Source organism: Dermacentor andersoni, chromosome 1 (assembly GCF_023375885.2).
Source record: "Dermacentor andersoni chromosome 1, qqDerAnde1_hic_scaffold, whole genome shotgun sequence".
NCBI classification, from domain to species: domain Eukaryota; kingdom Metazoa; phylum Arthropoda; class Arachnida; order Ixodida; family Ixodidae; genus Dermacentor; species Dermacentor andersoni.
This window is the reverse complement of record NC_092814.1, coordinates 72,271,841-72,299,395: the sequence shown is the minus strand read 5'-3', so window position 1 is coordinate 72,299,395 and position 27,555 is coordinate 72,271,841. Positions and strand designations below refer to the sequence as shown.

General features: G+C 45.6%; 1 protein-coding gene across 1 annotated transcript in view; it reads right to left on the bottom strand.

The window, feature by feature from the left end:
- The window catches only part of LOC126546025 (uncharacterized), a 57,301-nt gene that overhangs the window by 1,688 nt on the left and 28,058 nt on the right, over positions 1-27,555 (bottom strand). The window contains exons 8-11 of the mRNA XM_055061606.2: positions 10,614-10,804; positions 2,892-2,975; positions 1,673-1,730; positions 1,454-1,569 (exon numbers count right to left, since the gene is read on the bottom strand). Of these exons, the coding sequence (XP_054917581.2) occupies positions 1,454-1,569; positions 1,673-1,730; positions 2,892-2,975; positions 10,614-10,804 (449 nt within the window). The remainder of the gene's footprint in view (positions 1-1,453; positions 1,570-1,672; positions 1,731-2,891; positions 2,976-10,613; positions 10,805-27,555) is intronic.

The following is a 27,555-nucleotide window of genomic DNA, read 5'->3' as shown; positions in this document are numbered from 1 at the left end:
AGCAACGATACCCAGCAGCTGTATTTATTCCTACTATTATTCTTACTTTTTGTAACCAATCTCCTCCTTTATGCATGTTAGCTCTGAGGGTAAAAGATATCAAAAATTCGTTCTCAGAGCGAGTACTGTCCTATACGGTATGTAGTGAGGATACGGCGAATAATATACTCGAGGAAAGATAACAGTTGATATACTGTGAGGGCAAAGTTTTTGATAGTCTATAGTACCGCGTGTCTATCCAAATAAGTTAACTGTTTAGAAAACCTTGAACTTAGCCAATAAATGCCCGGCTGTGTGCCCATTTGGTAGACCAAGTACTATACGAATAATTCTTCCGTGGCGTGACAAAAGGACCTGTAGGTCTTTGGCTTTTAGGAGAGGGGGCATATTTTCCGTGTTCATGCCACAGCGTGTTCTATGAATAGTGCGCGTATAGTGACTTGAAGGATGGTGCAGCCTCAATTTGTCCAGACCTGCAGGATAAGGCAAATTGAATGTCCCTTTTCTTAAATTGGAGGCGGATATGTACTGCCTCGGAGTCTGCAATGTGAGCGGATTGCTGATTCGCGTCAAACCAAAGAAACGATTTTTGGACCTGTTCTTCTTTTACTGATTTATAATTACCATATTTATTAATTTTAAAATTTCTTACAGGCCTCGTATCAGGCATTGGTTCAGAAAGGCGTCACAGTAAAAAAAATCAATACGAACACAGCACGAAAAAAAAAAAAAACCTGTGATAGATAGTCCTATTCCGCCTTCTTGGGTGGAATTCTAGAAGAGACGGAAATCGCCTGCTTGAAAAACCGCAGTGCTCAAGTAGCTAATTAAAGAGATTCACAAATAACATTTTAATTATTTGCTTTAGCGCTCATATTGCAACTGCGAAACTTAAGCCGAGCATTAGTGAAGTCATTTTTCCGTAGCAGAAATCCTAATAGCGCCTTTCGAGATATCCGTCCTTATAATGTGCTACAAATACAACGGCCTTCCATTTTCCAGGGCCGTCCTTCTAGCAGTTCAATGGAACGACGATGCATTTTTTAGGAGATTTTAGGGACGGGTATTCGGAAAGTGGTTAGTGTTTCTGGTAAGCACATTTGACTTCCTAATGCTCAGCATCGCTCTCACAATTGCAACATGTGTCATAAAGCTAATTAAAAAAAATTTGTGAATCTTAATTTAGCTACCTCTACATTGTGATTTGTCGTGCAGATAATGTTCGCCTATTCACGTAATTCACCTGAGCAGGCTAAATTGCGTTAAATGCTCAATGCGATTAAAATAATCATAATAATAGTTTGTTCGAACTAAGAGAGACAATCGCTATATTCCTGTTGGTGAATAAGGTCAAGCTCAATAAAGGCAATGTGACAGAATAATGAAGAAAAATAAGTCGAGAAAGAAAAAGCTAATAAAAAAATTCGCCAGGAATGGCGCTTGGCATTCTTACATGACGTCGTACTCCAGTGTACAGCGCTTGATGAGCTTGAGAAGGCCAAGTGCGTCTTTAGGAATATCACCGTTAGGGAAGGCGTCTTTGATCACATCTTGAGGAATTCGCCAAGACTACGGACAAGAAGGAAAGAAAAGCAAAACAAAAGGAAGTAACGGAATGTGTCTTGACGTACGCACCACCTCACACCAAAGGGCGGACGCACGTTATACTTACCCAGTTATTGAAAGAGCTGCAAGCCAAGTTGAACTGCCGAAGTATGCCTTCTGTGGTCCTGTTGAAGAGAAACACGTTAAACAGTGAATCGAACTTTAGCGAACCATGTGCCTTCTTAAACGCAGGCTAGCACATGCACGAGGTAAGGTAAGTTCGCCAGCCATTTCCTTTGGCACCACTGTGAAAACGCGTTTTGACCCTTCATGACCCTTCCTTGTATTCGTCACAAGCGCCATTATTTGTTAAACATTAGCGCAAGTCAAATCGTCAATTAATGATGGCTGCGTCTTAATTGGCTGTCTGTACAGCCAAAGCGCGTCTCTATAACTGCAGTGCCTTGCTTCAACATTATTGCTCACGAAACTCTGCCAACGCCACGGAAGCGTTAATCCTTCTTGGCTAGTTGGTTGAAATGCATACTGAAAAAGTTTGCGCGGAGACACGAGGACAAGCCGAGAAAAAACTAGGATGAGCGCTAACTCACAGATGAAGTTTATTCCAAACACATGCACGAATAAATACGAAGACCGAAACAGAACAAAAGGCTATCATCCTGAACATCCCGTGTTAACCCGAGTACCCAATTGAATTGGCCAAGAACCGAAACTCCCTACCAGAGAAGTGTGCACTTATCCGTGCATGTGTTTGGAATAAACTTCAATTGTGAATTAGCGCTCGTCCTTGTTTTTCTCGGCTTGTCCTCGTGTCACCGCGCAAACTTTTTCAGTATGTTTTCTTGAGGACTGCAGACGTACGCGCGACGCGTCGATGTGTTAGACGTGGATCAGTTTCCGAGATAGCCGTTCATACAAGTGAAAAATATGAAATCTCGCGATACAACGACGGTATCAGTCGTGGGACGGGCTATCACAAGGAATCGTTCTCTCACCATTGGCCACGGTATGTGCACTTCTCTTGAAAATATTGGACAGTGACGTTGTTTTAGAAACAAAGGTAACGCTTAGAAACCAATACCCGTAAGCGTATTGGCAGAAACTAGCAGAGGCGCCATTTAAGTAATTGTGATTGTGATTTGTATCGTTTCCTTCACCACTCATGCATTTCAAGAGCTGTTTTTAAGCGTGTTGTTTCAACCAACCCATTGTCTTTTCTGTCAACAATTTGCTTCTTTATCTGATACATTTTGCCGTTATAAGGCCAAATATAGTCTCAATAACCATTGGGAGGACCGCGATGCATAGAATCATAGCAGAATTACCATTCTTGTTTCCGGAGCTCCATTTCAACTGCCACTGCTGACAGAAAAAAGATGCGCTTCCGTGGTCCCCAAAATACTGGATGCCTGGAATAAGTGATACACAAGTATCTAATATACCATGCAGAACAGACTCACAAAACACGTTCAGTAAAGCAAATCAAAACAAAAAGCAAACATCGTTCAGGTGCCTTGAGCAGTCAAGGAGGGAAGCCATCACATGCATCCCCTTTTGCTACCGCAAATGTTCGCGTATACGACAGGCCATATTTCATAAAATGCAAGATTAAAACAATGGCGATTCAATATTTCGGCGCTCGAATGGCACAAAGACGAATCACAGCGCTTGCGTGCACTCTATACAGCTTATAGAAGCTTTGTACAAAGGGAAAGAGCAGGGTAAATTTAGTGCAGTAGCTCGGCCGTGTAGAATTATCTTGTAGATTACACCTATAAAGGAAGTGGATAAGTAAGCGTGGCGCTACTACACGTTTCTGTGCGCTTTGCAACAGATATATAGCTGGCACCGTTCCACCTCAGAGCGCGGACCCTTTCGCCTCGAAGATGACTCCAGTTGCTCACTTGGCCGTGTTAAGAATGGCCGTACGGGGTGGCAACGTGCCAGCTTTCAGCCCGCTGCACGTGTTCCAAGCCCACCAGACGGGGCGCCCTTCGGAGAACTGCGAAGAGCCGGCAGCCACGTGGCGCGCGATCAACTCAGGAAATTGGTACTTGGCCGAGCCATCCGGGACAAAGCAGAGTTCTACGAAGCCCTCTGACGTCGGCACTGAAAGCTGGGCGGTACCGAGAACTGTCCGGCCTTTTCACCTGTGTGTATGTGCGGCACGTGTATGTGAGCCCTCATCCTCCAAGTCGACACACCTCATCCTCCAAAAAGGCGGGTCATCTTGAATGACGTCGAACTATGACGTCGAGTAAGGGCTTATAAGCAGCGTTTGCCGGCTGCTAGTGTGTGCTCGTGTCGTGCTCGTTGTCGGGAGCTGAGTGCTCTGTCATACTCGAAATGTAGTAGTGAGGTGTGTGCTCGTAAACTGTTTGCTGTATGTTAGTTTTGCGGGCTCCATATGGGAGTCGCGCTGGACTGCCAATGTATCTTGCTTAAACTGTTAATATGTAAATAAATCCTGTTCACCGAGTTCCTGTCTACGACCTTCATCTCCTTCAAATGGTGGCAGCGGCGAGATAGTCCGACGACTCCTACATCTGGTCGACAGCGGTAGGACCGTCCGACAACTCTGACAGCCGAAAAGGCAGAAACACTGGAGTTGCGCCAGCTTCCGCGCGCTGGCCTTTGTTTGAAAAAGGTGTGTTCCACGTAAGCACACCGGCCGAAGCCCCATTTTCACTCCTGTACCTTTATCGCTGTTCACGTGTCCCGAATGAGCACTAAATCTGCTTATGAGGCACGCCGTAGTGAGGAACTGCGGATTAACTCTGGCCACCTGGAGTTCTTTCGCGTGTACCTGAATCAAGGTAACGAGCATATTCGTTGTACTCAACCACCCTTTCCCAAGTTGAATCTTACCGTTATCTTTAATTCCCATCACCAGCAAACTCACCTGGTCCGAGCGCATTACGAAGATCGCAGCTGATGCATCGAAATCACTTGGGTTCATCAGACGGCACCTCAGCTTCTCCCCTCCCTCTATTCGCAGTCTAGCTTACAAAACTTTTGTCCGAACCAAACTAGAATTTGGCTCCCCAATTTGGAATCCACATCAGGCTTACCTAATCGATAGCCTAGAAGCCATTCAAAACCGTGCAGCCCGATATATTTCATTCGACTACGACACCCACTCCAGCGTTACCAATATAAAATTATCGCTTGACATCAAGCCTCTGAGGCAGACGAAAAATCGCCCGTTTGTCATTCTTTCATAAGCTATACTTCTGTTTTCCTTCGCTTCGGGACTCTCTTCTGCTTCCACCTCTCCGAACATCACGCCGTCTCTTCAACTCCATGAGCATTCTACGTCTGCATGGCTCCTCTAACGCATTTAACAAGTCATTCCTGCCTCTTGCAATTGAAGAATCGAATTCATTACCATACCATATTGTAATAGAACGCGATCCATATAAGTTCCGGCAGTTGCTGACTTCCTATTTGAAAACATGATGTGAGAATTCTTGCCTGCTTCTGTTTGCTTTAGTGTTGCTGTTTTTATACTTGTTAATGCTTATTTAAAGGGTTTTTTGTACTTTTTCTTCTGTATATATCCTGCTGATCACTGATTGTGACAATGTTTGACAGTGACCTACGTTGTTGCGTTCGATGTTCCGCCGCCCCCCTTATGTAATGCCCCTTCCAGGGGTCTTTAAGGACCAATAAATGATAATGAATGATTAGTGTTGTTGCATATAACCCCTACCGAAATGTGGCCGCCGCGGCCAGGATGAACCCTCGATCTGAGCAGCGCCATGCGCAACACATGAGCATAGTGAATGCTAACGTGCGCATTTTGCGGGCGGAAAGATGCAGATGTTTGGGGCCACGAGTCATTTCCATCGCTCATGAGTACGATAGCGCAAACAAGGAAGGCACACTTATGTTTTCTTCTCTGATCAATATCGCTTGCCCTCGTTTTGTCGTCCCGAGCATGCTTGTAGAATTACACACTTATGATGCACGCATCATGACCCTTTCTTTAGTGGCATGTAAAATTTTCATGTCCTGTGGAAATACTTGCTGTTGCGTATGGGCTATAGTCGAGCTCTCTGAGCGCATTTTATTACATGTACAAAAATGGAACATTAGGTTTCAATGCTCTTGTTTTATTGACACAAATACAACCAGAGTATATTTTTATCTACCTTAAAACATGAAATTCCCTAACTTATACCGTCGGTACTACTCGCGCCCTAAAGAGAGGCATTGCAGAAAGAAATGTATCTATTCTTGGCGAATGCCGCATGTTATGAGCCTGAAGTTAGCAAAATTAATAATATGCGACTGAGACGACAAACTGACTTCTCTGGGCTTGAATTCAATAACTTGCCCACCGCGTTATCTTTCTGCCTACAATGATCTTGAATCCGCCGTAGAAAGTAATAAACATGCGTTCATGGGCCCCTTTTTGTTGAAGCCTATCTGAAACGACTTTTTAAGATCGCGATCATTCAAGACTCATCCGAGGCATCATACACTACTCGGACTGTTGACCCACGGCGGTGGCTCTATGGTTATATGGCGTTGCGCAGCTAAGCACAAGGTCCCGGCCGCGGTGACCACATTGCGATCGGGGCTAAATGGAAAAACACTAGTGTACTTAGATTTAGGGCTACGGTAAAGAAGCCCACGTGGTCAAAATTCTTCCTGAGCCCGCCACTTCCTTCGCCCCCTCACAACCAAACTGTGTAGTTTCGGGACGTTAAACCCCGTAATTTTATTCCGACAATTATGGCTGTGCTCTATCGCCTTACTAAGTGTTCGAAGATCATTGTACGACTCCGCGTCTTAGCTTAATTTGAGAACTTTTCAGTTATCTTAGGAAGGCACGAACCACTAAACGTTTCGTCTCACTCGTCATGTAGATAAGCATTCATTATACTGCGTCCTCTGCCATGCGGTGGCGGTCGCCACGGAAATCACGCAAGCCTGACAGACCACCCGCGGAGCCGCAACATGGAACACTTGAATCGAAATTTCCGTTGCAAAGGTTACCGTAACGTAAACAAGAACGCAACAAAGACGCAACAAGGACCGCTGTTCACTCGTTGCCATTCGATGTACGCAAAAATTGAGCGACGCATCGCGCCTAGCTTTACAACGTGCTTCCTTCCTCCGCTCGCTCCCTCTGGCACTTGCAATGTGCTCTCTGTCCTTGCTTCATTCACTAGCGGTTAGCGCTGAACATGCGCTCTCGGCGCCCCCCTTCCGCCCCCTCTTTTTGACTCCCAGCTTCGGCGCTTTCATATAACGGAAGACCACAGGTTAATGGGCGTCCACCTACGTCTAACGGGTTGTCTTGCATATTTGCACTTCCCTGTCGCAAGCATGCAGTCCCAGAGACGTTCTGTCGAAGTTGCAACAGTGACGGCGCGCGTATAGTTACGGCGGACGCGCGTACAACACTACAGGAGGCGTCGCCTGACATCCTGTTTCATACGAACGTCAAACCGGCCAGATGTTTGTCTCGCTCGAGTTCATTTGGAACTGTTATGAAGTGCCCACGGGAGGAAACTGACTCTAGGAAACTTGGAACGCCGATTGCCTCTTGATAGCGTAGCGTGCGGGGATGAGACGATGGGCCCTCGTTCGTATAATCTCGCGAAGAATGCACTCATCAGAGTGACGTCAAGCGGAAATGCATTGAATGTCTGGACATATCTTCGCTCCGCGAGAAGGCACGCAGCGCAACGTTGTGTCTCTGGCGCTGCTATATTTACACGGAAAGCTCGCGAGTCTAATCTATACAACCTGCGCTAAACACGGGGTAAGACGTCGTCCCGCTGTAACAGTTGTACCAGGCGCGCAGCCCAAAATGTTGCGCATTTCACGCGAACGCGGAAGCGAAAAAATATGCTCTCGACTTTGTTCGGTTGAAAGGAGGCTGCTGCCTGGTCGAAATATTGTACAGAGTGACGCGTAGGCTCTGTGCATGAACTACCTTAGAAATTCAACACGGCGGCCTGCAGGTCCAGAACACTGCGTGTACAACGCATATACCGAGAATACCGTTTCACTGGTGGAGGTGCTTTCGGCCTTTATCGTTTTAGTGGTAATGTTCTAGTTTGTTTGTTTGTTTTCTGGTACTTAGGTAAAACACAGAAAATTAAGCCATGGTGCTACAGCACATGTCTACGGCATTACGCTGAAGCGTTGACCATTTTAGTCTTCCGTAGTCTCTTATAAGATGCATCTTCAGGTCAACCGCAACGTGCAACAAACCACACTCAAGCGAAGCAGTTTTCAAGTATATTGTTTTAATGCACGGACGTAAGTTGAAAGACAGGTAAAAAGTAGGGAGGTGTATGGGCCTTTGATTAAATAATATCACGTGAAAATGGCAGAAAACTATTCTGTGTTGAAAGCGTAAATCTCTGACAAGTAATAAAACTCCATCGTGTTCCCCTCCTTTGAGCTGATATTTTGAGCCAACGACTTTGAACGTAAGCGGTGTGTTGCGTAGTCAGGCACAGTGTTCGAAAATCCCAGAATAAATCCCTGAATGAATTCTGGGGTTGTATGCGCAAAAAGTACATTCTATTATAAGGCAAGTCATAGTGGGGGACTCCGGATTAATTTTGACCATCAGGGGATCTTTAACGTGCCCCCAACGCGCGGGACACTGGCGTTCTTGCATTTCGCCCCCATCGAAATGCGGCCTCCCCGGCCGGGATTTGATACCGCGACCTAGCGCTTAGCAGCGCAAGACCATAGCCGCTAAGCCACCGGGGCGGGTGACTAAATATCCATAATGCCCCTTCAGGTGTGAATTATGATGTACTGTCAATAAATGTGTCAAATTTACACAACTTTATTCCAAGGCACACGACACTTCATTGAAAGAAAGATAAGATGATAGGATGTTGTTCTGTGCATATTTTAGTGAGTGATATTGATTACAGAGTGATTAAATATCTATTTATTGTGCAGTTCTTCCCCTTCTGTTTTGAATGAAAAGAATCGAGTCACTGGCCCGAAGTATGTTTTCGGCCAATTTAATCATTTCGCCTTTGCTTCCGAAACGCAGCACGTCGAACTTCCATTCAAACACGCTTGCGCCTTCAGCAGAGTGATCTTCTGTAGCAATACGCAGCACATTTCAGTTGAATGGAGATCAATTAATTATGAATTGAGTTGAGTTCCCCCGAAGCACAATATTTGCTGTTTCTTCTTTGCCACCACAGTACATAACTGTCCAGAACAAATTACGTGCACTAATGTGTACACCGTGCCTGAAGGGTATATGAATGCTTTAACGTAGTGCAATTCGCTAACGCGATGCATTACCCCGAGGGACAAGCTACACATTCGCCAGAGCAGGAATCACAGTACCGGAATGTCTCGCGTTCCTCAGTGTCATTTCAATCGAGCCATCGCCCAGTATAGCACGCCGTCTCAGCATGGCAACGCAGGTTGTACAGCAAATATCCGGACTGGTTTAATTTCTGGAGAACTATGAAAGATAAAGTAATACTACTCGCTCTATATTTTGACCTATAGCTAGCTCCCTGACGCTGCAGGAAAGTTTTCTCATCTGTATCCCAGCAAATAACCATTTTGGGCAGGTCCTAGATATTTATGCATCTGCTTGAATTGTTACGCCATCTGTACAGAAGTATTTTCCTAGCACCGCCTTGCAGTCTCCAAAGGTGAAAATCACGTGAAGCGAAGGCAGGAGCACAGAGTGTGTCTGGCCGCACTAGGTGCATCAGTAGGGTGGCTGTCGTGATTCGTCGACAACTGCACAGTTGTGACCTGCAGCGAGAGTGTTCCAACACCTAAACCCCTCCCGTGGCATTAACCGCCGTTTTGGATATTGCGTTTATACGTGTTGAGGGATAAAAGTTTCTTGTGAATGTCCTCACGTACTCGAAAAGATATTGGTGTGAGGCATTTACTGTATATCACTGTTTACTTTTTAATATTTTCTTCCTTTTTCTGAGTACCCTCGTACACAACCAGCTTATCGCTCCACAGCACCTCTAACGACGGTGCACCATAGAATAAGCTTCAAAACCTTGATATAAACTTCAACTTCATGACATTGGTATTAACGGGAATCGTAATCTAAATATTCGCGACCTTGCCAAAAGTGACCGTACCTATCAAACACTGACCAGCGTACTACGGACTGTCCTCCGAAAGGTGCAGGCCATAAATCTAATGACAATAAATCTAATAAAAAAAAACTGATCATAGTCCTGAACAGAAATTTCATCATCATCTGCTATTCCCTCATTAAGTCGGCTGGTCCGATGCCATCTTACACAGAAAATCAACCACAAAAGTGAGGGCAACCGAGGGACTTGACTTTTTCAAAGCCTTATAAAGTTATCAAAAATTGAACAGTCATGCCGTGCACGACACTTCCTCTCTCAGCAAATCATACGTGCACAACATGAACATCAGATTTTACAGGCAAGGCGAGACGCTGACAGACAGACAACACAATGAAAGTACATGAAAAGGTCACTACTTTTTTTTAATTAACTGATAAATTATACAGCGAAGTCAAGGGTGCGTTAGTCTTCATATTTGTAATAAAAAGGAAAAAAGGAAAGTAAAGAAAAAAAATTTGAAGGCGACTTGTTACTGGTAGGGTGCGGCTCCGTCCCGGCGGCAAGTTGACTCCTTTTTCTCTATCAGCGCGGCTCGAACCCAGAGCAGCTCAAATTCCAGGGTGGTGAGAAAAACTCAACCTTAACCTGCACGCAGGCTGCAGTGGGACACGAGACCAGCAAGAGCTTTGGTAACACACTCGGTAGCCAAGATCTCGAAAATGGGCGTAGGCATATTTTCACGGGCTCTTCCCGCTCCATCGAGCACAGTCTCGCATGGACTCGGGAGCGCGGACCACCTTCCGCGCGACCGTGTACTCGGTAATCAGGGACGGCCCAAGCTGAGACAAGTTCACGCGTTTTCCCCTCAGAATGTCGGCTCGTTACTCTGAAAACTAAGGCTGACCAAGAGCGCATTCCCTGAAGCCTGGGCGCCGTTGCTGAGGCAAAGAGCGGGAGAGAAACGAACTTCGCGTTTACCTTATGGCGCTGCTGGCCGACAGACGGTACTCTGGCTCGAGCGCGAGCAGGTGATGGGCAAGGTCGTCCAGTTCCGTGTTCACGGGCCTAACGAGCACTCGTCCCCGGGCAATGTTGGCCTGGCAGTCGTCGTCGCACTTGCCGAAAGGGTGGGCGCCGGTCAGCATAAAGTAGATCAGCATTCCTGCGACCTTCGCATCACGTGACGCGTGCCAAGCAGCGAGAATGCAGTAAAAAGTAAGCTGACCATGGTTGGGTAAGAAATAATAAGTTCATATAGAAACACTCGCACTAAGTCAAAGTTATAGCTGTTTACATGTAGTAAATTGTGTTGATAGCATACGCCCTGTGTTCTTTCGCTTATTCCTATCAGAAGTGGTTCTGTTGAAGATGGAAGTTATAGCTGCCGGACTGCTTGCGCAGTTGAATTGCTAGTTCACAGAAATTAGTGACCTCACAAGCGCTATGGAAAAGGGCGCCGCCGGGAAATGGTGTTTTTCGCTCGTGTTATCTTCAAGCTTCACTGGCGCATCTGTGTCACAAGTGTAGGTCTACAGGCATTTAGATAAGGTTATCGCAACATACAGGAGCCTGAAACCGTTACTTTTCTTCTCATTTCTTTTTGGAAGTTGTTCAGTATTTTTCTATGTACCTATGTAACGGTTTCAATTTCAATGTCATGTACCATCGGCGGCAACCCTGAAGCACTCATTGTTCAGGATAAAACCAAGCGCTCGTATAGTTTATTTCCCTGGCAGTTCCTTGTGCGGATATGTCGCAAACGCACGCGCTCTTATGCTGTTCGCACCTGTACATCACCTCTATCGTTCCAACGAGATGCCGTAGGAGGATTTCCCCACTAACATCATTGTGTTTACACGAAAGAGCACTAGTGAGATACAGGGTATGAGATTTCGCTTTCAAGGGCACGTTGCCAGAGAACAATGTCGGCGCTTTCTCAGGGGGAGAGCGAGCACTACTCGACAACTTCGATAGCCGCGTGTGTTGGTCCTCGTGTATACACGCGGCAGTTCTTTTCGGACTGGTGATCATGTGACACAGCTTCACAGATTAAATAAGTAGTGTTTTCTCGGCGTTATCTGTGAGTGAAGGGCCTGTGATCGCGGCGATAATGACATTAGCACACATATAGTATATGTGTACGGGCTCGTGTTTGATTACGGTCACGGCAACATGTCTGCGCACGTAACCACGTAGACGCATTGTTACCCACGATATCTTTGTGGCGCTACGCACTTGGCAGAGAACCAGAGATCTGTTCGGTTACTTAACAAACAGGAAATAGTCAATCGAGGGCGTCCAAAGCAACAACGAAGGCTGCGTGTTCATGTGCCGTGGCTGGAATTACACGACGGGTTTTTGCGTGCATACGTACGTCGAAAGAGAGAGAGGGGAAAAGGGGGCTGTTCTGAGGAGGGGCAAGTCACTGCGCGAAAGACTCCGACTTTCTCTCTGACGATGATACAGCAAAACAACTTGCAGTGCCATCGCAAAAAGTTGGCTTTTGAAGGACAACACGCTTTTCAAACGCCACGCTTCGAGAGATGCTTCGCATTGCGCTGCACTGACCAACGTGATCGCAAGATCTCAGTGCGAGCGTAAAAAATGCGGGTCGAGTAATACTTGCAACAAATATGCGTGTACTAGGACATGTGTCATGCGAAACTGGAGAAGCGAGTGGATGCGCCGTCAATGCCAGCAACCGGCGTCACTCACAGCTCTGGAATGGCGCGCCTGGCATTCCGCGGGCTCAACCGGTGCGGCGCCTGCCCTACAAGCACCGAGCCGTTTCTGCTTCTGCAGCTGCAGAATCGCCTTTCAAGTCCACGCTCGTCTGGCGTTCAGCGAAATGATGGGTATGTGTGTGCTCACGGAATGCCCACATGCAAGCATCCATCCCCCCGCGTGGGGTTCACATTGCTCTCGAAGCGCCTCTGCGAAGGGACCGCCTTGTAGGGAAGTTGCGGAATACACCTGGCATCAGCAGTTCTAGACTTCCGAGTAGATAAGTATTTGCCAGAGCACACTAAACGTCTGAAAGTCGACGAAGCTCGACTGTCATGCAAACTATTGTGCAACGCGACAGCGGTTGGAGCGCAATAGCTGCGCCCATTGTGAACGATGACTTGGGCAGCCCCTCTGCAGCCCAAGCGATTTGCTCTTAACAGGCATTGTAACTGAGCTTCAGGCGTTGGACGTGCTTGCGCTTTCATATTTCTCTACTATGGTCGATGCGTGGCCTGGTAAACGCTAGAGGACAAGTGAAAGCTAAGCCACCTTCCCTACAGCTTTCACCCTCGTCCTCTGCGCGGAGGCTGATACCTCATTGCCGGGTTTCAGAAATGTTTTACGGGTCTCAAAAACAGTGGCACTTTTTTGGCTGGTTTTCAATACAGGGTTTTCACTTCACAAACCACAGTATCTGACCTGGCTCACTATGAACCCCAGCGCGCTGAAGCTCCAAAGGGCCTGCGACGCATCACTTTTCTCCCTCTGTGGGCGTCCTTATGTGGCCAGCATTGCCGCGACTTCCAACTGTTACTTTACTTCCACACAGACCGGCTCGCCGAGTGTTTGCGTTCGACTGCGTTAGTGTGTATCGTTACAGTGTCCGGCGCAGCATTCGACACGGCCGTCTCAGTCAGCACCTGTCTTCAGTGGTAGCGTCAGTCTCTGATTTCTTTGTGCGGTATAGCACTCAAAGACGTCATCTCACAGCGCAGTCTCCATAAGGCGTGCCTTCTGGCAATGGAGATATCGCGCATACATCGCAGACTAGTGCAAAACAGGTGGACGGGCACATGGTGGTTTGGCTTCCGTAGCCTGCTTCACTGCAACTTTTTTTTTTCTAATTTCTATAGCGGCGGCTAACGCAGATAGGGCAATGCACAGATGAAGTTCCCCACTGGCACTTCTCCGGGGTAGTAGTAGCTGGGAGGGCAGTGGCTGAAGCCCTGCACTACGTCTGCCACCCGATTTATGACTTATCTTCGAGATTTCTGCTCCAAGTCCCATCGAAGTACAGGTTTTCGCATCACGAGCGAGGAAGAGAGGAAATTAAATTAAATTATGGGGTTTTACGTGCGAAAAGCATTTTGATTATGAGGCACGCCATAGCGAGGGATTCCGGAAATTTCGACCACCTGGGTTTCTTTAACGTACACCTAAATCTAAGTACACGGGTGTTTTCGCATTTCGCCCCCAACGAAATGCGGCCGCCGTGGCCGGGATTCGGTCCCGCGACCTCGTGCTCAGCAGCCCAACACCATAGCCACTAAGCAAATACGGCGGGTAAGGAGGAAGAGAGGAAGCCCACACGCTTATGACTCACTGCTTGACGCGGACGTGTTTCTCGGACTGCCAGACCTGTGATGTATAAGAAATGTTGCCGGCATTATCGATATTGCTACGCCTGAAGTTTAACAATGCCAGACCGAAAGAATCTGCTGACCCGACACACTTTAGAGTCACTAGGGTAACCACTAGAACGTAATGAAGAACAAATTAAGGAAGGTTTGGGGGCCATCAGGAGATTTCACATGTTAACATGCCTACAACACTGCGTAAAGCGATGTGCCACAGCTACGAAAAAGCTTCAAGTACAGATACAAAACAGCCTTTGATTCGAACAGCACCGGTTCGCGAGGATACAATTTACCGAACGCCGCTGCACTGGTCCCTGTCCTCACTACCAGTGTGGTTTTTCTTCTTTTGTATCGCACATACGTTATTTTAGTAATCTAGGCACAATTAATTGAATATCGCTTTTGGAGCTTTGAAACGTTGCTAGATACATTGGCATGTTAACCACCATGTGCTCTTCTGACTATACTGTCGGCGAGCTCCACGAATCGAGAGGATGGCTCTGGCGTTGTGATGCTCGAGGTAGTATCGCGTCACGTGAGCTCACCGTATCCCTCGTATGAGCGAGCAGGAAACAAATTTGTCACGAAACACTGATGTTTCATTTTTTGCATGGCGTCGTTAATTACGGCTGATTTATCTACTTACATGACTACATTAGAAGCAAAACACAGTGACTGCGAGAAATGGAAATTCAAGACGATGAGCAAAACGACACAAAATGGAGAAACAAGAATATTCAAAGGACAAATTTGTTTATGCAAACAAGTTCAGCATGGTGCTTTACTGTGTTCTTTGTTGTTTTCTTTTTGCTTCAGTTTTGTTGAGAAAATTGAAGCTGTTGTTCTTAGATAAACCACAATAGGGATTCCTATATACACACTATACCGTGGGCCGCGATATGCTACATGCTACGCAGTAGTGCCGCTTCCGCGAGACCTCGCCACGGTATGTCTTCGAGGGCAATGCCATTTAGCTTATTTCTCGTTAACCGTTTTCCGCTAGCCTATGACATATCACCATTCGACCTCTTGAGGTGGAATGCTTGAAGACGTGGACATTACATGCATGAGGAATTCGAATGTTCACAGAGCTAATCAGCAAAACTTCACTAATTTCACTTTAAGGTAGATGTTGGGTGTGCGCTGTCAAGCAAGGAAATAGCGAAGCCATTTCTGCTCAGCAGAAATCCTGTCAGAATAAATGCAGATAATGATTACGTTATACCCACACGGCAAAAAGTCAGAAATCCCGAGTGCAACTATAGTTTCATAACACAGTTTCAATATACCTGTCCCCCAAATGTGCTGCGATATAAAATGGCGTCCGAGTTCACAGTTACCCCGAAAGCCTGTCTCGAGCGTGCACCTCCGGATCAAACTTAACTGGAACGTCAACGCCTGTTTTAGCAAGATTTGGTTGCGGATCTTCCGAAACAGTTTTTACTGTCCGAATGTTTTCTACGTGAATATAACATCATTGTTATCTGTTCTTTTGTTGATTATTTTTATCTAAGCACTGCTATTTGTCAGTGCAATGAATGTTACCTTCTTCAAGTAGTCCACCTGAAGCGGAACAGCGAATGTGACTCGGGTGAAGCGCATATAGCGAGTCGCCTAATCAATTTGAATTAATATCAACCGCTCATTTTGCCTGTGTCTAGTGCCTCCTCATTCATTACCTCATCCGTTTAATGTAGCTCTTACACGTATATTCCGTCGTCGCCATGCTTCTTGGGAGAATCCTAATTCTTTCGTCTTTGCCTCTCATTTTACTATAATCCTTGTGTAATGCCCTGTTTTATTATATAATTTATAATTGGCTGCTAAGTTACGCTTGTGAACTCCTCTGGTTGTACATAACATGCACACTTTCGAATCCCTTCTTTTCTATATGTTATTGGCCGGTCGCTTTGAGGTTGTCACCGGGCTACGTCCTATTGCAAGGTGTGGTCTTTCTGTTCTAGTTCGGCTGTAACAACCTGGCGAGTACGCCGGCGCAGATTCCTATCTTGTTTTGATACGGTATTTCTTTATCCCTGCCTTTATTTTCACTGGTTTGACAATTCGCAGTTCACCTCCCCCCATCTCCCCACTCCCACACCCTCTTTTTTCTTCTTCGCTACCCTTCAGTGACAAGCAATATGTGACTCGGCTTCACCAAATGTATGGTCTGCCTCTTACTAGGTGCTTTATCTCCATGATAAACCTCTCACGAATTTTGCGTATGTAGAACAATCGCCAACTTATGTGGCCATATATGATTCCTTTCGTTCCGTGCTCCATTTTGACGTACGAACTGCGGCATATTAACCGTACAGTGTGCTTTGCCTTGCTGCCTATGCACGTTGCTTTTCAGTCTCTCGATCTCCAGCCTTTCTCCACCTATATCGGATGTCATGCTTCTATATACAGGGTGTCCCAGCTAACTTTAGCCAGAATTTAAAGATATGCAAATGCCACGTAGTTGGACAGAACAAAGGTAATGTTGTTTGCCGTCGCTTGGAGATACCCAAACTATTTTCTTTAATTCTGCCTAATTAGATCATTAGTCTTAATTATTTATCAACTTTTCAAATGTTATAATTAAATGAAAAGTGTCAATGACAAAATTGTAGAGCGATATGAAGAACCAATACAGCTTTCTGTTGCTCAATACGTGCTACATAAAAGCTTTCCCGAGCGTGAAAGCCCGCAAATCACGCAAAGTGCCTCGAGCAACCAGTCGCGCGGCAATTTTGCATTTGCGAGCTTATAGAAAGTTAGGCTAGTTGGATCCGACGCATGCTTTAAATCAGTGCGGACGACGATGGCAACGCTAAAGGAAAGGCACACGACGAGCTCTGCCTAATAAACACAGCTTCTAATTTGTATTACTTTGTTTTCAGCGAAGCCGAATAAACGACCCTTCACTAAAAAAATAGAAAAAAAAAGAAAAAGAAAAATCAATCTTTCACTAGGTGCTCGCAAATGCGAAAATCGCAGTCGCAGATACCGCCGTTACAAAAAATTACGAAGGAAAACTTGCGCTACGCAAGCGTTTTGCGCATGCGGCCGCGTGGCTTCTCGTTTTCCGAACGACGGCGATGAATCGAACTGCTTGCGCCATCTGTTCGTCGGGTCGTGAACAGGAACCCGGGGGCTGCTTGCGTGCTACGAACTTGACAGTGCGAATCTTTGCAGTTTTCTTGTGTAAATAATGCGGACTCATAAGAATCGAAATTTAGGCGATGAGTTTCAGCTGTCTTCCTTTCATCTATGAAACAAACAAACGCCTCCAGGAACATTCTTAGCTTAAAAATTGATAAAAAGGTAGCTTGACTGCATACAAGTGAAGCAGTACAGAAAAGGACGCTAAAGAGTTTGACGCCGTACATATCGTTATAAATGGGACTTTCATACAGGCGACACGGGTACAAGAACAAATGTCTATTGCGATGTTTCTAACAATATTATTATTATAATTATTATTATTATTATTATTATTATTATTATTATTATTATTATTATTATTATTATTATTATAAACCGCCATAGTTTAGAATGTGTACCTTTTATTCCTGTTTCTTGCAATATATAAATTTGCATGTTTGTTATACCCTAGAAGGTTATATAACTATATAACCTCCTTGGTTATGCCGTATCTCACCTGCACCAGTACGAAGACCACCAGATTGTTACGCGGCAATTTAATAAAATTGATTGATTGATTGATTGATTGATTGATTGATTGATTGATTGATTGATTGATTGATTGATTGATTGATTGATTGACCCTTCGTAACATTATATATCGAGTCCAGCAAACGTTTCTATATCACCGCTTTGCTAACACAGACCTGGACCTTGTTTTAGTACTGTTGGATTATTTACATGACGGTACTTCGCTGCCGTCGTAATCGCGCTGACCTTCTGTTTCTTTTCAAACTCCTTCACGGCATCCTCACCTGCCCTGAACTCCACAGTCGTACCATGTTTCGTACTCCGCGCAAGATCACCAGAGAACAGACCTTTCCATGTTTCTGCCTCTCATCACCGACACTCATCCGTACACAGAATACGGAGTCTTTATAACGCTTATTTTCATGATCTCCGTATGTTTTATAACTCGCTGTCATTCTTTTCCGAGTTTTGCGTTGTTTCATAGCTTCACACATTGTTCAACTGCCTTATCTCCTCCTTTTTCTTTTTATTGCGATAGCAGTTATGTGGACACACTAGGCGCATTTCCGCCGTCGCCGTGACGTTCCATATAAAGTACAAGGGTGATAGCACCGTCGCCGCGCGCTCTACGCTGTATGTGTGAGTGAGAGCGTGCGAGGGGCTTCGATTATCGCGGCTCAATCTCGCCGGCGCGAAAGGGAGGAGAGCGGGGAGCAAGCGCGCTGTCTTTCGTCGCGCGCGAGGCACCCAACGTTGCGAGGCGTCTGGGCGAGGGGAAGGAGGGGGCGGCGTTCTACTCCGGCTGCAACTACGTATGTGGCAGTTGCGCGCGGTCGCGCCGCCGTATCTCGAGAGCGATCTGCGCTGGGGCAGAGTCTACCTGCTTCGTGCGTGCTGTTCTCGGCGCTGAGATTGCGTTGCAGCGATACACAGCACGAAGGTCACTTCATTCGTTGCTGCTGCCGCGCTTGATAGATAGATAGATAGATAGATAGATAGATAGATAGATAGATAGATAGATAGATAGATAGATAGATAGATAGATAGATAGATAGATAGATAGATAGATAGCACCACGAAAGTGCGTGAAGTACGCGAAATATTCCGGCGCATTAAAATAAATTATCGGGGTTTACTTTCCAAAACAGCGATCTGATTATTAGACACGCCGTAGTAAGGACTCCGCATTAATTTTGGCCCCCTGGATTTCTTTAACGCGCACCCAATTGACAATACATGAGCGTTTTCGCATTCCGCCCTCATCGCCGTAGCCTCTGAGCTACCCCGGCGGGTTTAAAGGACACACAATACATCAAAACTTCTACGCTGGTGTGCTAAAACGTCTGCGTTAATTCGGCCACGCCGCCCTGCTTGTCATCTGGACAGCCGTTCTTGTTGCACGACAACGCGAAGTCCAGGAAAACCTGGCCAAATACCCCATTCCTACTCTACCCAAGACCCCATATTCACCTGAACTATCGACGTGTGATTTCTTTTTGCTTCTCCGTGTTAAACCGCCACTGAAAGGGATGCGCCACGGAGATACGGCAGCAACTCAAACAGCTGTGACTAATGTGGTGAATTGCATCCCGGATAAAGATATCTCTGCTTGCTTCCTTGACCTTCAACGAGTTGAAGTTATTAAACTTCTCCAACAAAAGTTGCATGATGACTTCACGACGCATCCACCTCCTGCTTACCGAAACTGAAAATGATTTGTATAAACTAGTGTTGTAGTAAATTAGGGTGCTTTGACAATTTTATAGGGTCCAGAGGGTTTGGACCTCCTTTAACGCAAAAAAATACAAAAAAAGAAAGAAAAAAATTACAAGAAAATTTGACGATATTTCTTAACAGATGAGTATGAAAGTAAAATTAAAGAAAACAGCAAGGACAGATTCCGTGATTTGGGATTCCCCCTAAATCACTGCTTTCTTAGCAGACATTTGTGTGGTTCGTGAGAGTATCCATTGTTCCAAAGAACAGATTTATAATAACCACCTGTGTTACCTCGAAAAATATACCGTTGGTGCTCCTCTTGAAACTTGCATAATTATACGTGAAAAAAAATTAAAACAAGTGTCGCTTATCGCGTCCGCCTCTGTGTGGTATTCCTACCACGCGCCTCCGTACGTAGCACATTTGGTGACGCGGTTGGATGGGTCGCTTTTCAGAATTTGCAGTCAGGCCTTTCCTGCGCGCGAGTCGTTCAAACAAACGTGGGAGGCGATGCCTGAAGAGTGTTCTTCTCCTTGGAACTAGGATGATCTGATGACGCCATGAACGACCTTGAAAACAACGCCGCTGACCCCTAAAGTCCGCATACGTCACACTCTGAAGTCAGAACGACGATTCCCCAACGCTGACTGCATGCTTGTCCTGTCACGATTACTGGCGCAGCTACAGTTTTGTCCCACGTGGCGTGACAAGACAGAGGGAAGCAAAGCACATCTACGTCTTACTTTTACGACCACCCGCGCACCGCGTACACGGGACTCAGGTGGGCGTTTGTGAGAGGAGTTGCATTGAGCATGCATTTCAGACGGCCGTGTCGGAAGCCTGGTAATTGACCCGGTTCAAGTTCGATTCCCGGTCAATCAGTGCGCGGACCACCAAACTAAAGGGGCTGCTGATCTCTTAGCTAAAAGAGCTGAATCACTAGTAGTTGTCAGGTTGTCCAAAGTTATCAAAGCTTCCAGAGATGCTATTAAGCTGCTATAACTGCGTAAGCAAGCGACAGTTGAGCGCATAAGCTGGCCAGTAGTGAAATTTTGTATCATGGCTGCATCTCCTCATTAGCATGGAAAGTACCGGAATTCGGTCCTCCTATAGCGTAAGGTCTTTCCTCTTAGCGTAAGAGGAAATATTTTTATTTAAAATTGTGCAGTGGAGCTTTAACGCCTATAAGAAATGTATGCCACACGTATTCTCCTTCCTCCGCGGCTGTTTCAACCTGTTATTTTCATTTTTCGTTCCCATTTCAACCCCATTAACTGCACTGAAACCGAGGCAATATATGAACATTCCGTGAACAATCAATGTGACAGTATCGCTCAAAGGCAAAAAAAAAAAAAAAATAGAGGAAGAAGCAGACATAATTCTGCCCACTTCTGAGGACTGCTGTTGATGATGTACAGTACGGTCCACTCTTAGAGGGAACACGCGAGCGCGTGGCCGGCGGCGTACGTGGCGCTCACTGGCACCCCTGCACTCAGCAAGCACCGGAGAGCGCTTCCTTTCTGTGCGCGGTGCGATTTATCTGGCCGCCCTTCTGCCTGCTGCTCGGCGGGTAATCAGCAAGCAGGAAAAAAAGAAATGGTTTTGTTGGTTGCTGCAGTCTCACGCCGGTTTTAGCCCGACTATTTGCTATTTGAAGCAACATCCGTAGAAGCTCCATAGTTCAGATATTTGCGATCTCAATTGGACATGCAGGTTTATGAAAATTTTTCGGTTACGTCAACACGTGGGCACAATGAAATAAGTTGTGCGGAACTGTGGAATTCTGCGAAAGTGATAACGAAGCCTGTCCCTTCCGCAACCTTGCGTCAATGTTCACGGATAAGCTAGTCATATGTTTTTTCGCATACTGCTCGCAGCAAATGCCCACATGCCCACTTTTAAGAGACAAGGCAATGGAAGCACGATGCAGCTAGCATGCCAAACTTGCTCTTCCAACCATAAAATGTCCGCCTATTCAAGAAGCTGGAGGCAGAACTGGTATCAGTTGCTTCACATTGAAAAAAAAAAAAAAGCCGGAAGGGTTAGCGCTAGAGGTGTGCGGCGAGGCGACGGCGCACCATTCAAATAGGATGAACGATGTCTTTTTTTAAGTCAATCCAGCTTCGTTTGAGATTTTGTGTTCGCTTGTTTAATTCTTTTGCTTGTCTCAAGCATAGAATCGTGTCAAGCAGGGGAGCAATGAAGCAACACAATACCAACAAAAGTAACCCTGCTCTCCAGGCGTCCTCGCATGCGTGTCAGCACAAGACAGCGCAACGTGGGATTCTGAAACTTCTCCACAAGTGCAATATGGCGCAACGAGAATAAAAAGTGGCCGCGGAACATCGGAATCACTGCTTGAGGGTCGTGGGCACCGTAGTTGCGGGTAGGATCGGCAGTATGTCTGAAAGCAGCATCAACGCGAGAGATGCAACTTGTAGCAAGATAGAAATTTCTGGTTCGGATGTGTTTAAGATATCGCTAAGTTTAAGATATCGCTAAGATGCCCGTTGGAAGTTTTCGCATTATTCCGGCGGTTGCATTCGGAGGAGTTTTTCTTCATTTCTAGACGTAAAAAATATTTTAACATATCTATTGCGCGGTGCTGTTCCTTTGTAGCATTCATACCCAGCAGCCCACATGGCATTAAAAAAACGAGAAGAATGTTCTTTTGTGTTTCATAGTGTAGGGGACTAATCATTTCATACATGATACGGTCGCCACCTGGCGCCGAGCTGTTGCCACAATTGACAAATGCCTGCAGTCCAGCTGTACTAAACAGACGATTGTATGCCTCATTTCACGGACATTTGCTTTCGAGGTGCTGTCGCTCTGCACGTTCTTTGAACCTCAGGAGAGTTTCCGTGTAGTTCTATGTACTTGAGATTTGTTCAAAGTGTTCGCCAAGAAAATCTGCCTGACCTTCCAGGCTGTCATCTTGTGTATTTACCATGGACATAGGGCGTGACTGCCAGCCTTTTAATTTATTCACCCTGTTCCACACTTTCGTTTTATCCACGTAAAAATTTATTTTAGATATATGTATACTTTTCGCAACTGTCTCTTCTCGCACGTCGACGTGTTCTTCTGCCTCGTGACTTAATTTGTTTAAAACTGATGAGGTTTTCGGATGTTGGATAATTACGAAGCAATCCCCAAGCTATTTTGATTTTTGCGTGCGCTCTGACATTCGTCGTTCTACCAGGGGATGCGACGTTTGTTAGCTAGTCCGTCAGCTTGCTTAATACATTTTCTAGAAGCGTCAATAATAAAGCTTGTTAAACATGTCACAGCATCGTCTATACTAAAAGCCGCAATGTCTTCTCGGCTTATAGCTATGTAATCCCTCGATATACTTCACGAGGGTTGCAATGTGGGCTTGTTGGTATAGTTCCCAGTTGGCTATATATATAATTCCCAGTTGGCTGAGTCGACTTTCCATCTTAGAAAATGCGCAGAGTAAACATCCCGTTTTGTTTGATTCAGAACTATCGGGAAATGGTTACTTCCATAGAGATTCCTAATAACTTTACACTCGAGGTGTTGCATAAGTGTATTCGACACTATGCTTCAGTCTATAGAGAAATTTGTTTGTGTGAAACTCAGTAGTACGTTGGTTCATTCTTATTAAATAAGTATGCACCTGAAGAAAAACATTTTTATTAGGCGCCCTAGCGCATCTCAACGAGAGCCGCCCCATAAGAGGCTATGAGCGTTTACATAACCGACGATTATGTATGTCTCAGGAAGGTCATTGTTGAATTTCTAAAATTCAGTTTTATAAGGTTAATAACTAGGAGGGATGTATATAGAACTGATGGTGATTGCCTTATTGAAAAGCACTGCTCGGACGGCAACTGCCTCCAGGGGCGTTCGAAGTTTAAACTGCTGGCAGACTACACCCTTGTCAACTATAATAGCCACACCGCCCGACGAGGCGATAGTGTGGTCGCGGACTTTGTGGAAAATGGCATATTTCCTCAGGAAGTTTGTTTGTGATGATTTCAGCTATAATCTCTTGAACACACAGCACCTTTGGAGTAAATTTGCAAAGAAGTTCTTTAACATCATCAAGGTTGTGGATAGGTACCCTGACGTTCTACTAAAATATTTGTGTATCCTCATTAGGAACGGTAATTATGCTGCGTGTTTAGGTTGAAGTGGCTTAGCATACAAGGCCCTTTCCGGGCCCCGTAAAGCGGGTTTTGTCTTTCTTGCCTCGGTCCTGAGGCTCACGGCAGTCCTTCGGCTCTGGCTGCGCCGTCTGACTAGGAGTAATGTCCATTGCCTCTTGGGTGTAGTTTTTGCCGTGAAGGCCTCGCCTCGACAGACAAGGATTTGGGGCCCAACAACCCGGAGGTCGATGGGCCCTCTTTCAGGGACGGCGAAGCAGCGCTGGCTGCTGTCGCCAAGGGGCTCGTGGCACTGGCGCGGCCATTCTCTTTGTATGAAGGGCAGATGCCAGATTCTGCTGCTGCGTTACACATAGCATACCCTGCGATATGAATGAATGAAACACATTTCTGTGCTTCTTGAAACGAGATGTTCTCTTTAATTTTCAGCGCCATTTTATCTATTTTTCTACGTAGGACGTCAACGGTAATATGTGGCATGACAATCGTCGCAGTTCGCACCGTGGAGCGTGCCAGTGCAGTTTTCGGAAGGGTGTTCTTGTTCACCACATTTTGCACAAGTGAGCCGGCCTCGGCAGCTTTGCGAGCCATGGCCAAATCTTTGACATTTGAAATATCTACGTGGATTTGGGAAGTATGGTCTTACTCGAGTAAGACAATACACGCCGTAAGAGCGTTACACGGCCCTGCGGTGCCGTAGTAGGCGATATCTCTGACTACGCGTAGAGTTTCTTCGAGCGATACATTCCGGACCCGAATAGTGCTTTTACAATTAAAAGCCTTTGGTGAGTTCAGCTTCTTTTTTTTTCATGAAATGGTCTGAAACTCCAATTCATGTGAGAGATTATTGGCCACTGACTTCTACGTGGCTGCTGGTGTTGGTGTGCTCGACCTATGCTTGTAATTTAGGCAAGTTTGTTTGAACTAACTACGCAATGTAATTATTGAATTAGAAGCTGTGCTCGATATAAACATACCTTGTTTCTCTAACAGTCTCTGAAAGATACCAATGTCCTGGCGGCATATCTTAAACACGAGAGAACCCGCGAGCACTTTAATACTGTCAGCACTCCGTCGACTATGCGCAAAACTGTAAGCGACTGCAGACCTTTCAAGCAGCACTTTGTATTAAAGGGACAAAAAGAGCAACAATAAATCAGTTTAGAATTAATTCCTTTGTCGGAAAAGGCTTGATTAAAAACGTAGAAAATAAATGCCGAAGCTTGCTTCTTTTTGGATTTCTTGCGGAAATCGCAGCTCTGATACGTTTGTGTTACGTCACGAAAGTCAATATACTTTCACATATTTCGCCCATTTCTGTAGGGAGAAGGGTCTCAAAACTAAGTTGAGCCTTTTGTTCCTCTAAAATGCACTATAATCTTTTTGAATGCGCAAGATGTTAATTAGTCCAGAGCAGACGTTGTCCAAAAACCATGACGTCACAGGAAGCTAGTGCGGAAGCTTACAAGATGGCATCATCAGCACCCCAACTTTCGTTTTTTAAGCCTTTACTGGTTCACGACACACTGCGTGTGGCACGGCTGACATTTTCAGAGTCCCGTACGTATAAATGAGGAATCCATCTAACCCAAGCGCACTGAGAAAAATGTTTCATGTATCTATCGCAGGGGGAACCGGCCCAAACTTGCTCTGCAGCCTAGTGCAACGGCGACCTTAAGATTAGGTGGCATCTCTTCGCCGTCCCACCGCCGAACATTCACTGAAGGAATGAGCTGTTCTGAAAAATTGACTAAACTCAACGCATTGCCAAACAACTGATTGCGGCAGAAAGTATAGATCCTTTCACTATTTACAAACATAGGCCCTGCACTGTTTCCGGTTTTGCCCGCTGACGTATAGCGTGCTAACTCTAGCGAGCAAGAAAAGTAACAGTGGAAACGCAATGGCGATTGGCAGGAGGGCACGCTAAATAGAACCGCGCAGATTTTGAACACTTTTCCTCTGTAGATAACAACGATTTTACAAGATTGGCGTAAGTTATACGAAAAGTTTTAGGTATTAGTCTTGAAGCATAATGCACATGTATTTTTATCCTAAAATGCAAAAATTCCGTACATTGAAATAACTTAAAAAACAGATCTTTTTTTTTTTTTTTTGTTCCGGCGTAGTAGGCTGATAAGGCACATGACCGAAAGCTTCTTGGGGCCGCAAGCTCGCCGCTGTTATTCGAGCACCCGAAACTCTATACTTCTGCACCGGAACGCAGTCCTGTGATAAATTGGACTTCGCCCTGCAAACATTAAAATAGAAACTAAATTATGAGGGTTTACGTGCCAAAAACACGATCTGATTATGAGGCACGCCGTAGCGGCGGCACTCCGGATTAATTTTGACCCCTTGGGGTTCTTCAATATGCACCCAATGCATAAGTACACGGGCGCTTTTGCATTTCACCCTCGTCCAACTGCGGCCGCCGTGGCCGGGGTTTGATGCCGCCCTAGCCGCTAAGCGACCAGGGCGGGACCCTGCGAAGCTGGCCAGCTTGTGACTGCATGACATGGCTCGGCTTTGGTTAAAGAAAGTATGGTATGATATCGGCAATATTTAATTAATTCGTTCAATTAGAGCTGGGCGCACTCGGCGGTGGTGGCGGCGACGGCGAAATACATGAGCAACGAATGTCGCGGGAACGACACAGCGTCCATATATAGGGCGAGGTGCGTCGCGGTGGTATGATCCTTTTCGTTGGAAAAAATGTGACGTGTTCGAGCAGCGAGGTTACAAGCGATTAGGCTGAGTTTGCACATCACTGGGAAGGAAACTGCACCAATGTTTGACGGACTTTACCATTCTTAGATATCCCAATAGCTTCACTTATCTTTGATCAATGATACCGATGAAATATTTTTATCTTCCGGAAGTTAATTACTATACTATGTCACAACAAAATTAGTTATTTATTCAGCGCTGTATAACTTCTACCATTATCATTGAACAGGAAGGTGTAAAATCAGTGCATTTTACCAGTGCTGACATATGGGGCAGAGACTTGGAGACTGACAAAGAAGCTTGAGAACAAGTTAAGGACTGCGCAAAGAGCGATGGAACGAAGATTGCTAGGCATAACGTTAAGAGACAGAAAGAGAGTGGTTTGGATCAGAGAGCAAAACGGGTGTAGACGATATTCTAATTGACATCAAGAGGAAAAAAAAAATGGAGCTCGGCAGGTCATGTAATGCGCCGGTTAGATAACCGTTGGACCATTAGGGTTACAGAATGGACACCAAGAAAAGGGAAACGCAGTCGAGGATGGCAGAGGACTAGGTGGAGCGATGAAATTAGGAAATTCACGGGCGCCAGTTGGAATCGGTTAGCGCAGGACAGGGGTAATTGGAGATCGCAGGGAGAGGCTTTCGTTCTGCAGTGGACATAAAACAGGCTGATGATGATGACGATGATGATGATGAAGTTAAGGAACCTGTGGAACAACTGGTTCGGCGTCCGCGTATTGTCTGCTTACCGCGTGCTCAGCGCATTCTCACACGCGCAGGCACATCGATAAGAAACCATTGTGCTAGTGCCACTATATCTTAATTATTTAAAATAGTATTACTTAGCAAGGACTAACTTATCACGCACAGCTTATTCCCTTGCGGATGTCCAGAATCAAATAACTCTTACATGTTCGTGTGTGGACGCGTTTCTTTGGTGGCTGCAACCAACGAACGGTAACCGGTAAACACGTAACTGCTGAAATGAAGCTTTTTCCAACGCGCATGCTAGCTCTCTGTACTTGTACAAGTCGTAACGGGGAGTACGGCGACATTAACTCATAAAGAACGCCGTGTGAGCCCCTGTTAGGTGAACTTCTCTGTGCTACGATTATTGCGAGTTGGCTTAATATAAAGGCTAGCTATACAATTATTAAAATGGGTTTGTCGACAGTGCTGCTTTATATATGCCTTTCGCCTGGTTTGCAGAATTTAAAGCATGCACTAACAGCAAGGGATTTTCTACATGCATCAGTATATGTCTTAGAGATATTACTAGACAACTAGCAACAATATTATAACAGCGAAATAT